Source organism: Elephantulus edwardii, unplaced genomic scaffold (genome assembly GCF_000299155.1).
Source record: "Elephantulus edwardii isolate Elephantulus edwardi_28Jun2011 unplaced genomic scaffold, EleEdw1.0 scaffold00075, whole genome shotgun sequence".
Classification (NCBI taxonomy): domain Eukaryota; kingdom Metazoa; phylum Chordata; class Mammalia; order Macroscelidea; family Macroscelididae; genus Elephantulus; species Elephantulus edwardii.
The window spans coordinates 7,070,652-7,084,955 of record NW_006399825.1 but is presented as its reverse complement, the minus strand read 5'-3'; the positions used below and the strand labels follow the sequence as shown (position 1 = coordinate 7,084,955).

The 14,304-nt window shown below is 40.0% G+C and overlaps 1 protein-coding gene and 1 pseudogene across 1 annotated transcript in view; both read left to right on the top strand.

Moving 5' to 3' along the window:
- MPP4 (membrane protein, palmitoylated 4 (MAGUK p55 subfamily member 4)) overlaps positions 1–14,304 on the top strand; it is a 58,917-nt gene that overhangs the window by 22,831 nt on the left and 21,782 nt on the right. Inside the window, exons 10-14 of the mRNA XM_006889085.1 lie at positions 496–560; positions 4,840–4,857; positions 6,741–6,779; positions 8,877–8,897; positions 13,382–13,396. Coding sequence (XP_006889147.1) covers positions 496–560; positions 4,840–4,857; positions 6,741–6,779; positions 8,877–8,897; positions 13,382–13,396 — 158 coding nt within the window. The remainder of the gene's footprint in view (positions 1–495; positions 561–4,839; positions 4,858–6,740; positions 6,780–8,876; positions 8,898–13,381; positions 13,397–14,304) is intronic.
- LOC102855500 lies at positions 2,218–3,213 on the top strand (annotated as a pseudogene).

The following is a 14,304-nucleotide window of genomic DNA, read 5'->3' as shown; positions in this document are numbered from 1 at the left end:
ATGGCACATAACAACAACAGGTTTGAATTAGGCATAGATTATTTCTAGGGAAAGAGCCTGGTAAGAGTTAATGATAACATCCTGGGGGATGAAGAACAAGTCAACAGAGGTTTCAGGTACCAAGGAAAGATGAGGCCTGACAGTGGCTCTGGAGATCACAGAGGCAGTAGAGTTCCTCCTGAAGAACTTTTGAAAGTGGCAGACTGACGGGGAGGGAAACGCGAGCACAACATGCTATGGCAGTTCCATTGAGACAGATGACATGACATGTTGAAGGAGCAAGATACCATGGGTAATTTACTGGTGCTCTGCTATGTGTGAACTCAGATTTTCATGCTAACATCTGTGTGAAAAGATCTTGTGAGGTAGGAAAAGTAGTGAGAAAGGCTCCACTTGGGTGGAGGCAACAGAATGCTAGGAAGTACTGTTTGTAGTTGTTCAGTGTCTGTTTCCTCTGACCCTCCCTCTTCTTTGGCCTCACTTCATGGTGCACAGAAAGCAACGGGAATTCTGGTGGTCTCAGCCTTACCAGCCTCACTCCTGCCTCAAGTCAACTATATGTGAGTATGCTGAGTCTGCAGACCCAGAGTGTGTGTGTGTGTGTGTGTGTGTGTGTGTGTGTGTGTGTGTGCGCGCGCGCGCGTGTTTTGGGACACCTGCTCCCTCACTCCTAGGACTGGTTTCCTGCAGGAGAAAGGATCTAAATGTCTCCATTTCCCCTACTCATATCCCCTGCAGCTACACAAAATCCTACCTAGACCTTCACTCCCTTGGATTTGGGAAGGTTTTCCATTTATGAAAATATAAATTTTGTTTTGGTGAAAATATGAAGCCTTTCCTCTCTATTTTTATGTCCTCAGAGACCTCTGCAGCAAGGATATGAATTCTGCACATGTTGTTAGGTGCCCATCAAGTTAAGTAAGACTTGTAACAACCTTACAATAACGAGCATTATACATGTCCAGGCCTTAACTGAGGTTCTGCCAATCTAGAAGAGCTAACTTTCGCACTGTTCGGATGCTTTGAATAACAATTGAGCTTGTCTTTAATGAATAGGTATGAAACAGAATTACTATTTAATAAATACAGATTTATTTTTTTATTTTTATTTTTTTTGCTAGCTGGTACTATTCAAATAAGGTAGAAGACTGGGTGGTAAGGGGATTTTTGGTGGCCAAAGCTTGTAAACAAGTTCTTGCCTGAAAGAGTGCTTGTTAATGGGACTCAGTTCAGGTTGGAACCAGCCGAGTGAAGGCCCTCAGAAGTGGGCTTCTAGAAAGAAGTTAAGAAAGGAGATGGCAAGCTAGTTGACAGGCCAACAGAAGTAACTGCAAGGTCACTACAGACAGTGCTACTGATCTCACAGACTTCATATTTACTTCATTATTTCTCACTCCTCTAAGCATTTTCTCCTTTTATTTTCTCATTGAAAAGATACATTGATAACTAAAAAGAAAAAGACATTTTTGAAAGAAGATAACACGTAATTCCTTCATGCTGACAGTACTTCAATTTTTCATATAGTTGTAATGATCACTAGAAACTCTGATGGCTTAGTGGTAAAGAATTGTGCTGCCAGCACCACGCTACTCAGTATTACTTCACCAGCAGCTCCACGGGAGAAAGACAAGCAATCTCCCTCCATGCGATCTACTGCCTCTGAGAAGCCACTGGAGGGGCAGCTGTGGGTTGATTCCAACTCAACGGTACACACCACCAACAACAATAATAAAAATAGAAGCTAAAAATACCATTTTTTATCTTTTTTAACCCAACATTTTTGAGAAGCTTTTTTTTTAGGTTATAGTCTTCACAAAGATGTTTTATTTCTCTACTATTTTTTAAAAAATGTGTATTTGATGCTAGGTTAAATTAGATTTGCTTCTTTCACGTCCCTTTTTCATATGGAAATGATGAATTAGAGTTTAGTAATTAGGTTAATGTTTAATTTGCATCGGCACACACCAACTAAAAACAAGAGCCTGATTTTATTCTTCTTATTATTATTATTTTAATAAGATTCATATTCTACCACCTGTCTACCAGTTTCTCTTCCTTTGGTGGCTTGAATGTTGCTGTGTGCATGTTATCATAAGCATAAGGGCCCAGTCCTGGAGAAGAACTTCATGGTTAGAAATGTAGTGGGTCGCAGTGTGGGGCGGGACCTACCCAGCCAGCTTCCTAAAAACGAGCGGGCCAAGCTGGTTCCTCTTTGCAATGGAGATGGTCACTTCTTCTGATAGCTCCCTAGCTTTGGAAAGTGAACATCCTCAAGAGACCCCAGAATCCAACAAGGGCGTGTATACTTCCTTCATCAAGTCTCATTGCTGCTATGACCTGATTCCCACAAGTTCCAAATTAGTTGTATTTGATACTTCCCTGCAGGTGAAGAAAGCTTTCTTTGCCGTGGTGACTAATGGTGTATGAGCTGCCCATTTGTGGGACAGTAATAAGCAAAGTTTTGTGGGTATGCTTACCATCACGGACTTCATCAATATCCTGTGTCGCTACTATAAATCGGCCTTGGTACAGATCTATGAACTTGAAGAACATAAGATAGAAACTTGGAGAGAGGTGTGCCTACAGGACTTCTTTAAACCACTTGTTTGCATTTCTCCCAATACTAGCTTGTTTGATGCTGTCTCATCATTAATTCGAAACAAGATCCACAGGCTGCCAGTTATTGATCCAGAATCAGGCAACACCTTGTATATCCTCACCCACAAGCGTATCCTCAAGTTCCTCAAATTATTTATCACCGAGTTCCCCAAGCCAGAGTTCATTTCTAAATCTCTGGAAGAGCTGCAGATTGGCACCTATGCCAACATTGCTATGGTCCGTACTACCACCCCTGTCTATGTGGCTCTGGGCATCTTTGTACAGCACCAAGTTTCTGCCCTGCCAGTGGTGGGCGAGAAAGGGCATGTGGTGGACATCTACTCCAAGTCTGATGTTATTAATCTGGCAGCAGAGAAGACCTACAATAACCTTGATGTGTCTGTGACCAAAGCCCTGCAACACCAATCACACTATTTTGAGGGTGTCCTGAAGTGCCATCTACATGAGACTCTGGAGACTATCATCAATAGACTTGTAGAAGCAGAGGTTCATCGACTTGTGGTGGTGGATGAGAATGATGTGGTCAAGGGAATTGTATCTCTCTCTGACATCCTGCAGGCCCTGGTGCTTACAGGTGGAGAGAAGAAGCCCTGAGCCGAGAAAAGGACAAAGGACTCAGACAGCACTGGGAAATCTGTTCCATTCACTGTCTGCCAACAGCTCTGGGAATCACACATGGCACTGTGGGAGAATTGTGATTTTGTGCTCAGCTCAGGAACAAATGCCTACCCCCACCCCGTCCTTTTACCTGGGGGCCGGGGGCGTTGGAGAAGAAAGGAAGATAGATTGTTAGCTGCCTTTACCCTCCCATGGATGCTTGAGAAAACTTTAGTCCAGCCCATCTCAGCCACCATCATTTTAGACATTGCCCCCTTTCTGGGTCAATTGTGGGCTCTCTGCCTTTCCTCAGACAGATAGTGATCTCTAAGAGAGCCCTAGACCTCATACTGCCTTTATTTCTATCCCTACCCCTTATTTCATCTTAAGATAATAACACAGCAAAAGTCTTTCTTTTTATTAGTCTTGTTTCATGCTGTGTGTGGGAGGCTGAGTTCAGTTAGTGACATTTTTCCCCCCATAATGGGAGTGAAGATGGTTGTGGCGTGGAGACCTTTGGGTTCCTGTTTTTGTATGAAAGCTGATAGAGGGTGAAGTGGTTAGCTGATAGTACTGTTTTTCATGGCAAACCTAATTAAAATGACAGGAACTTCTTCATGGTAAAAAAAAAAAAAAGGAAATGTAGTAGGTCATAGAAGGAAAAGAAGGCCCACAATGAGATGATGGACTGATGCAGTGACTTCAACAATGACCTTAAGAACTGAGGAGATGATAAAGGCAGTACAAGATTGGCAGAGTTTCATTTGTTGCACATAAGGTCACTATGAGTTGGAATAAACTCAGTGGTGCTTAATAATTATGGATATATGAAACTGTTAGACCATTCTGAAAATAGTTTGCAGCCTTGCTCCTGTCTTCATGGATCTCCAGAAACAGAAACCTCAGGCTTGGAACCCCTGACATGAGGGTGATCCTTCACTGGGAATGTCTCTGATAGAAATGGTCTTTTAAAAAACTATTAGATCATTTCTTTTAACAATTGTGAATAATATAGCAATAATTACTATTTTGTGTCTTCTTGCTCTGCCAAAATATTTCCAAAGGGGGGAATATTTCAGAAGCAGCTCACTCAATCAAAGTATTGAGATAATTTATCAGTCAAGAGTTATTGAGAAATGGAAGGTCTATGTTAGTTTATAGATAGTTACTATGAAGTTAAATATGAAAGATACACTTAAAGTTATCATCCTCCTTTCTTCCCTATCACACCTTTCCATCTCTCCTTTATTTTCTTCCTCACTGAATTCCTAAAATGTTTGGAACTAAGCACTTCGTTTGCGAATATGTAGAACCCAGTCCTTGTAGAGCTATTTGGGTGGAAAGGAGTGGGTTTACCAGAAGCAAACAGATCCCAGTTTGTAACAAGGCTCACAAATGTATTCATCAGTATAGGATATTTATCACTCTGGTACTAAATATTTGCTAAATATCTTAGAATTAAATTTTACAACTTTAATTGCAATAATTCTGGCATTTTTTTGCTATTCTTATAAGTAAATTGATCTGACAATGTTATAGCATAAACTATTGTATTCCATTGCTTTTGTTTGTTTATTCATTTGATTTTATTTTTTCCTGCTTCAATGGTGTTTGTGTACCCAGTGAATTCTATGGAAGACGGTAAGAAATAATGGGGCAAAAATCCACCCTCATATCCCGGTCTCCTTGAAATTTCCCATCATTGTCTTAATTGCACTCCAGTTTAATTTGTCTATTAGGAGCTCTTTGTATGTAACACAATCTAGTAATGTTGTCATTAAGGCCCAAACTTGGAAAAAGATATTTATCTGAAGAACACATACCTAGTAAAGTATAATTCTCTCAACACTCAGGATAAAAGCAAAAGAAAGCAATTTTTATGTGAAAGCCCAATGCCTATCCCAGCACTATAGTAAAAATATAATAGAAACCGTGAATCTGATTAGATGTGTATTTTCTTTTCAACCATCTTAAAAAATAACCTTTTAAGAAAATTATTGTTAAGAGCTGTAGATAAACAAATAAATAGAATATTGTTATTCCCATCTTATGGGTGAAGAGCTGAGTTCAGGGAAGGTACGAAAGTAATCAGAAGCTGCAAGCAGTGCAGTCTGGATTCAAGCTTCCGTCTAGCTAACTTTGATCCATGCTTGAGATGGACCTTATAGCATTACAGGCAAAGGGAACCGCCTAAGAAAAGGCACAGAGGTGGGGAGGAACCAGTGTCTACTCTGGCGGGAATGTAAGCTAAGTGAAGGAGAAAGGTGGACAAGAGTCTTAGCAACTGACATCGAGAGTAGTTGGAGTGTTAAGATGAATGGATTTTAAAGTTACATTGTGCCTCAGCTGAAGATAAATACAGCTGATAACTATTGAGCATTTTGGAGGTCTTGGTGATATAGTACCTTACATGTTGGACTGCTAACTGAAAGGTTGGTGGTTTGAATCCACCATCTGCTCCATGGGGAACTGTTGAGACTGCTCCCATTAAGATTTACAACCTCAGAAACCTAGAGTAGAGTCTGAATTACCTCAGCAGCAGTGAATTTTCCTATGTGCTGGGCTTTTCATGCATCGTGTGAATTACTCCTTTTCTGAGCGGTAGATAGTATTACAGTTCCTATTTGACAGAAGCTGAGAGAAGTCAGCTGCTCAGCACTCAACAGGCTAGGCTTTTTAAATTGGAACCACTATCTTTCCTATAACCTTTCTTTTTTATTGTTACTTTAATGAAAATTTACAAAGAAATTGGTTTTTCATTCCTCATACCCATTTTTATTTTGTGTAGCCTTTCATATCATGTCTGTCATTTGTATAGGCTTTCATATTATTAATTTTCTTTGAATACAGTGGTTGCTGTTGATAGGTTCTGTTGAACAACTTATCATGAACCTATGAACATTGACTCAAAGCCCTGTCCTATCCTGTTCCATCCTCATCACCTCTGACACACTTGAGCCCATTGCTGCAGTCACTATGCCAGCCCATCTCATTGAGGGTCCTTCCTTTCTTTCACTAGCCCGTCACCTTCCCAGGCATAATGTCCCTTTCCAAGGAATGGTCCTTCCTAACGTCATGCCCAAATGTAAAATGAAGCTGCCATCGTTGCCTCTAAGGAGCACTCTGGCTACACTTTCTTTAAGATATATCTATTCTTTTGGTAGTCATGGAATATTCAGTACTCTTCTCCAACACAACTCAAAGGCATTGCTGCTGCTTCTATCATCATTAGTCATTGTCCAGTTCTCAGATGCATAGCAAGTGGTTGAGTGGTCTTTAAACTGACAGCATTACTCCTCAGTACTCTGCAGAAGGCCCTGACAGCAAACTTTCCCAAAATGTCTTTTGATTTCTTGATTTCTGGTACTAAAAGTGTTGCTTGTGGATCTAAGTAAGATGAAATAGCTGACAGTTTGAATACAGTAGAGTTCTGTGTATCCTGCCAAGTGAACAAAAGTTGTAACTATCATTCTTATAAGGAGATAGACACATATAATGTTCTATTTTTTTTTTCTCTTTTCTAGAAGATGACATGAAGATTGATGAGAAATGTGTGGAAGCAGGTAACATTTCCTTCTATAATATTTGCTACCTGAAGAAACATGAAACACCTCACCTATAAGTTATCAAAAGCAATGTATAAAATGATCCTTCCCCCATACTTTTTCTATGGCCTGGCACTTAGAGGATGAAGTCATCCCCCACCCGTCCAACATATTTGACAGTGATTTCTTGGAAGTTATTTTAGGGATGCCTTCGTCAGATGGAGTACCTGCAAACCACTGTCCTTTGTGGAACCCACTGCCATCAAGTTGATCCTTTCTTATAAAGACCTTCCGTCAGATTTCTGAGACTTTATATAAATCTTAACAGGAGGAGACTGGCCCTCTTTCTTCTGAAGAGCAGTTGGTGGATTCAAATCACTGACCTTTTAGTTAACAGCACAGCAAGTAACACACTGTGCCACCAGAGTGTATTTTTTGCTCTTTGTGCAGAACCATAAAATGCCAACATTGAAATTCAGAAGAGAGAATGTCTTTTGTTATTAAGTCTGATGCCATCTTCTGGTAGATTCTAGTATAGCTAAATAATAGTGGGTTCCCAAAATTTGAGAAATATATAACAGAGGTTTTAAAAATTCCTTTATATACACCAAGGATGGTTTCCGTTCAGCCAGTTTTGAAGTACTTCCTTGGCTTTTAATTTTAAACCACAAGTTGAAGAATTATTATCCATATCTGTTTTCTTTGTTTTGTGGATTCTGAACTGCCATCTATCTAGTCAGCTGGTGTCAGAGGAGCCTAGGCTAGTCTTCCTGATTAGAGAGGATGTCTTTGCCAGTCCAGAGGTGAGGGCACACAGAGTACCTAGTTAAAGAAGATAGCTAGCACAAAGAGACAGTCATTACCAAACTCATCTGCTCTTCCATCATTAGTATTCAATGCCAGACTCCATTCTTGAGATGTTTTTAAATTCAGTTCAACAAATCCAAGTCTTGAGCTGCAGTTCTGAGAGATGCCAGGGACAAAATATTAAATGATGCAGGAAACATCATAAGAAAATGAAAAGGAATACAGAATCACTGTGCCAAAAAGAATTGGTGGACACTGAACCATTTCAAGAAGTAGCATATGATCAAGAGCCGGTGACAATGAAGGAAAAAGTTCCAACTGCATTGAAGGCATTGGCAAAAAGAAAGGCTCAGGAACTGGTGAAGTGTACTTGAGGGGTGGCTTTCCGTAAACAGCTGCAGCCCTGGACGTATCCCCTAGTTAAGCCAAGAAATCTGGCAAACAGCTATCTGACCAACTAACTAGAAAATATTCATATTTGCTTTCATTCTAAAAAAAAATTAAAAAGATGGATGGTCTAACAGACTGAAGATACTGAACAGTATCATTAATATTACAGCCAAATAAGATCTTCCTGGAAATTATTTAAAAATGGCTGCAACAATACATCAACAGAAGACTATCAGAAATTCAGGCTGGATTCAGAGGAGACCATGACATGAGGAATATAATTACTGAAAGCAGAGAATACCAGAAAGATGTTTTCTTGACCATGCAAAGCCATTTGCATGGGTGATAACAAATTATGGGTAACATTGAGAAAAATGGAAATCCCAAGAACTTAATTTTATTCATGTGAAACCTACACCTAGACCAAGAAGCTCTTGTGTGAACCATAACATAGGAACACTGCGTGGTTTAGAATCAGGAAAGGTGTGCATCAAGGCTGTATCCTTTCAATCCAGCCATTCATCCACTCATTGCCTTTGCTAAGCCACCTTGTTGTGAGCTCCAGTTACATCTGCCAAGGTTCTAAAAGTTATGTGATATCTACCTACCTATCAAAGTCCCTCACAATACTCCACTTTCCCTGTCCCTCTGACTCCACTTTTGATTTAATGTATTTATGTAAAGCTCCTGCTTGCACTTCTGTTTGTTATCATGGCCCACCTGCTTAACATCACTTCCCTCATTTAAGTCCGTAGAGACACTACTGATGGGGCCTGATTGGGGGGTGAGGGGTGGGGGGAATCAGCAACAAGGGTGTGAGTGAAGAACAGCAGGGCCAGAGAGTGAGACTTGAAATATAGACTCTGTGTGAATATAATCTTACTTTACATTTGATTTTTGCCTCCTGGAAAATAAAAGATGAAGAAACATTTGAATCAGGTAAGTGGGGAGAGGGGAAGAACATTTAGTATTGACTTTTTAAATGTATATACCAAATTTGATGTAATTTAAACAGTCTTTTAAAATTTTCTTTAGGATAAAATAATGGTGGTAGATTTATTAGAAAGTTACATCCCTAAAGGGTCGGACCTCCCTCCCTGAAAGGAGATGTAGAGGGAAGGCCTAAACACGTTCTGAAGGCTGTGGTACAAGAATTAATTCAATGAACAAACAATGTTGGTAGTGAGTGCTGTAAAGTGCATCTAGACTAGTGGTTCTTAGTAAGGGCAATTCTGTACTTTAGGGGGAATTTTGGAGCTTTATGAGAGTTTTGGTTTGTTTTTTTTTTTTTAGCTTTTTTAAAAAATAATTTTAATGAACATTTACAGAGAATTTGGATTTCCATTCATTCATTGCTGCACTTTTCTACCCGCCCAGCTCTCTCCCCCTGCCCCCCAGTTCGCTCCTCTCTTTCAAAAGCAAAAGAAAGACTCCCTCCTTGGTACACAATCCCCCCCGCACCCCTCCCACCACCCCAAGTACATTCCAAAATGCAACCGAGTTTTTGGGTTTTTTTAAACTGGTCTTTAGTTGAGAGGAATTGAAGACATCCTGCCGTGTTCTCAGTCCTGATCAATGAGGAGTTGTCCCTAGTGCCATGTATCTTCTGAATGCCCTGCTAGACAGAGCCCATTACAAATATGAATGACATGTATAAATGACAGCATTGGTGTGTTGATGTCCACAAAAAATATGAAAAGCCTGGTGAGTTAGAAGACAATTTGAGATGACTGAATCTTATCTTTTCTATGCTTTCATGTCTACTTCACACTGATAGTAGGTAAACTGGAGAGAGAGATCTTTTAACTGAATTAAGTATTTCCTATTCCTTTAACACATTATTTGCTATAGTTAATGACAAACAGCATCATAAAGTGTCTTCAAAGTAGTGTGAACATAACTGATAATTTATGGGTCCCACAAAGTATTTTTTTAAAATTTGCTACCTTGATTGTTGTTGTGCTTTAGGTGCTGTTGAGTCCAGTGTGCCTCATAGTGACCTTAGGAACAGGCAACCCGAAACCTGCCCTATCCTGTGACATCCTCAATGTCTCTGAAACACCAGAGCCCATTGCTAAAGTCACAGTGTCACTTCATCTTGTTGGGGTCTTCCTCTCATTTGCTGACCCTCCATCTTTTCAAGCATGATGTCCCTTTCCAAGGAATAGCCTTGCCTAGCTGCAGGTCCAAAGTATGAAAGACGAAGCTTGTTAGGACGTGTTAACAAAACCCACCCACTTTCAAGAATTTTATTTCCTAAATTTCTCCATCATATTGGAATATAATTATTTTGGTACACTATTCCTACCTCAGTTAAGGCAATTTCCCCTCTTTCTCATATATATAAATAAATCTGGTCTTAACTAACTTACCAGAACACTTTTTATCCCAGGATTGGCCTGTTCCTTTGTTTTTCCATTTTCCTGTACCTTATATAAGGAATATTTTCTGCTCTTCCTGCTTTCTTTGGATCCAAGCGCATAGCTTCTAGCCACTAGGCCACCAGAGCTCTCTCTTTACTATAATAGTTGTAAACGAAACCAGACCCACTGGTACTGAGTCGATTCTGATTCCTAACAATCCTGTAATAACAGAACTGCTTCCACAGGACTTGCAAGGCTGCAGACATTTGTGGAAGCAGACTACCTCATTTTTCTCTCCATGAGCAGCAGGAAGGTGCCAACCTTGAAACTTTTGATTAGTAATGAACACTTTAAACATTGCATCACCAGAGCTCTATATAAGTAAAAGTAGGCATCTAATAATTTCTTATGTCTTATAGTAAAATCATGAATAAAAAGCAGCTTTGTGGTAAGGAGTTGCACTGCCAACCCAAAGTCATGCAGTTTGAATCCACCAGCTACTCCATGGGAGAAAGCTGGACGATCTCCTCTCATGCTATTGACTGCCTCCAGACACCCGCCAGAGCGTCAGTCATGGGTAGATTCCCACTCAACGGTACTTAACAGCCACAACATACATTAAAATCATGCTAAAGTATTTCTATTATTTCATTATCTTTTTATTTCCCTCATACTTTCTCTTTGTAGTACATACAGTAGAAGCACTGAATTTCATTTTTAAAAAATAGCTTTGTGTCTAAGTTTTATATTTAATATTTTAAAAACTTTGCGTGTGGTAGGCTATCCTATCTAGGAACAGACTCTCACAAGAGAAAAAGATTGCTACAAATACTAGTTATAAAAAAAGATGGCACTGAGAGTTACAGACTTGGGAACTGCTCATCTGCATTATTTACTAACCGTTCGTGTGGTTCTAAAGTTTCTGTTAAGTATTTGGGGTTCTCTAGTCAGTTATCTACATCAGTGTGTCTGACTGGTTTGGGTTTTAGCTCCTCCGGTTTATAGTCATCCCTCCTTGCTCTGTTCAGCTCATCACTTTGCCGGCAATCACCTCATCTGCTGGCGCTGCTGTTAGGGCTCAGGAGCACTAGCAGGTGACAGCAGGCTAAGAGCTGAGCTGCTAGGCAAGAGGTCTGTGAATCCAATCCACTCACTGCGGCCAGGGAGGAAAATAGACAATCTTCTCTAGTAAATATTTACAGCCTTAGAAACCTGACACGGGGTCACCATGAATCGGAATTAATTTGACAAAAGTAGACTTGATGTTGGTTTTGAGTAGAAAGAGACCTAGAATAGTTAGGAATATAGACTTGTTATCTGTGGGTCCTCTGGCAAGTAACATAACCTGTCAGTTTTCCCATTCTAAAATAGGAACAATAATGTTTTGTAGTGTAAATACTTAGAAAGGTGCCTTTCTCACAGTAAATACCATCAGAGGTGGACTGTCCATAAAGCAAGGTAAGAATACAAATGTGCTGATTTACTAATCTGTTATGAACGCTTTTATAAAGGTTTAACCACAGATACTGGGTACTCTGCTGCTGCTAGGGTTTCTAAATTCAAAAAGAGGCTTTGACCCTGTAGGTGCTGTGGGCTTAGGGCACAGATAGGTGCCAGCCATTACTAGAAGCAGAAACTTGTGGTGAAAAATGGGAGATGATTGAGTACAGATTAGTAAATAAAAACAAGTAAATCCTTTGTTTACCTGGCCCATTGGGTAATCAGACACTGGTGCATAGGTCTTAGCCTATGTTGCTATTGTTGTGTATCATCAAGTCTGAACCAACCCATAGCTGACCCTCCGGCACGTTTACAGAGGTAGCTAATCGCGAGGGAGGAGATTGTCCATACTTCTCTCCAGAGCAGCTGGTAGATTCACATTGTGTGCCTTCAGGATTGCAGGGCAGCTTCTTGCCACTAGGCCTATGACAAAACTTTGTTTGTTCTTAGAGCAGAAACTGAATGGGTGCTAAGAACAGTCCTTTTGGGAAGGGGAATACACACAGCTGTTCCTTCGCTTCCCCTAAAGCATCAGTTCTGAGCACCTCTTAATTGACAGTGAGAATTTACATATCTCTGAACCAAATTCTCTTTGGAGTTTAGTTGAGGAATAAGTAGCACCCAGCGAGAAGCCTACTGAATGCATGGCACAGAGGGCACATGCCATGGGCACCACCTGAAGTGCTTCTCTTCTGGCTGTATACAGCTGGCATTCTAATGAATGAGTTCCTCCCTGCTGTATGCCTCACCTTATGGGTCTGCTTAGTGTGTGGCTAAAGATTGAGATACAGATAGATTTTGTTCTGTGTTAGGAGTGTGAATAAGGACCATAGTCTTGAGAGTCCACTCAGTTTATCAGACAGGTAAGTCTGGCCTTTTTTATGTTTTGGAGTTGTGCTGCACATTTTCTCTATCTAAATATGCTGTAATCCCTGATGGTGGTCAGCTGTGATATCTGGACACCATCTACAGTAATTCTTCTGGTCCCAAGGTTGTCCATTCGTACAAATGTATCCTTTGTTTTGGCTTCTTCTTGTTGTTGTTGTTCCAGACAGGGAAAGACCAATAATTGCACCATAAGTGGCTATTTGAAGGCTTTTAAGACCCAGGTTGCTACTCATCAAAGTAGGATGTAGAACATTGAATGTTGTGCCATAGTGACTTTGATGTCTTCTAAAACCATGATCCCAAAGCCCCAGAACCAGTAATTCATTCCCAGAGGTGAGGATTTCTAACACAGTTGCGTTGTACTGAGGACCGTGGCACTTTGGCATACAATAATCATTGTGGGGTTCTTGTAATGTTATTTTGTTCCTCTACAAATTGGCAAGCAATCTGTAAAAAATTTATTTCCCCCCAAATAACAGAATCAGAGCCAATTGGGATTTTCTAGTCCCTGTAGGTACATGTTGTCCATTGTTTTCCCAGGCCTAGTCCCAGTTAGGACTTGCTAATGGTGACATGAATACGTCACTATGGTCATTTTTCTTTATTTGATGACTAACAATTCCTCAAAAACTTAATTTTTATGTCTGTTTCTTCACTTACCCAAATATCAAGAGGAGCTTTCAGAAGGTAATTACTTATTCATTTTTATTTCTTGAGTAAGCCAAACAAAACTCTGTTTAAGAGTTTCTAGTGCCTCCAGATAGATCTTTGGCAGAATAACTTCTGTGGTGAAAATACGATATTTCAGAGGTGAAATAAATATCATAGGATATGTTTTTATTTAAAAATGGAAAATATATTTATTTCAGAGGTGAAATAAATTAGCTTCTTAGAAAGTAAGTTAAAATAAATAAAAGAGCAATTAAGCTTTTGTGAATACAGTCAGCTGCTTAATGTTTTGTGAATACAGGGAGAAGTCTCACAGTTTTTCTGCCTTTTCTGCCTTTACTACTCTCCCATGACACATTTTAGTGGAAACCATTTGCATTTTCCTTCTGGTATGTGTTTCAGCCTTACATAGATTCCAACTTTTACAGGTTTTTCTATATATTAAACATGACTGTAACAATGAGCTCAATCATATTAGATATTGTGAGTATGGCACAGGATAGGCAAATTTTGGATTTCATGTTCTTAGGGCCACTGTGAGTTGTCGTTGACTTGATGGCACCTAACAGCGACATCATACTTATCAAGATAGAATAACACAGTGACTATAACAGTGGGCTCGAGCCTATCAGAGGTGAGGAGGACTTAGGCTAGGATGTTCACACAGTGACTGTAACAGTGGGCTTGACCATGTCAGAGAAGGTGAGGAGGACGCAGGCTAGCATGAGGTTCATATCTGTTGATCATAGGGTTATTATGAGTTGTAGTCAACTTGATGGCACCTAACAGCAACAATACTTAATAAACATTCTCTTTCATTGGCATCTTTCAATTAGAAAAATGTTCTTGTCAAAAGCTAAGCTTGAGGGGAGCTCTGGTGGCCTAGTGGCAAGGACCTGCAACTACAATCCCAGAGGCGCACGGTT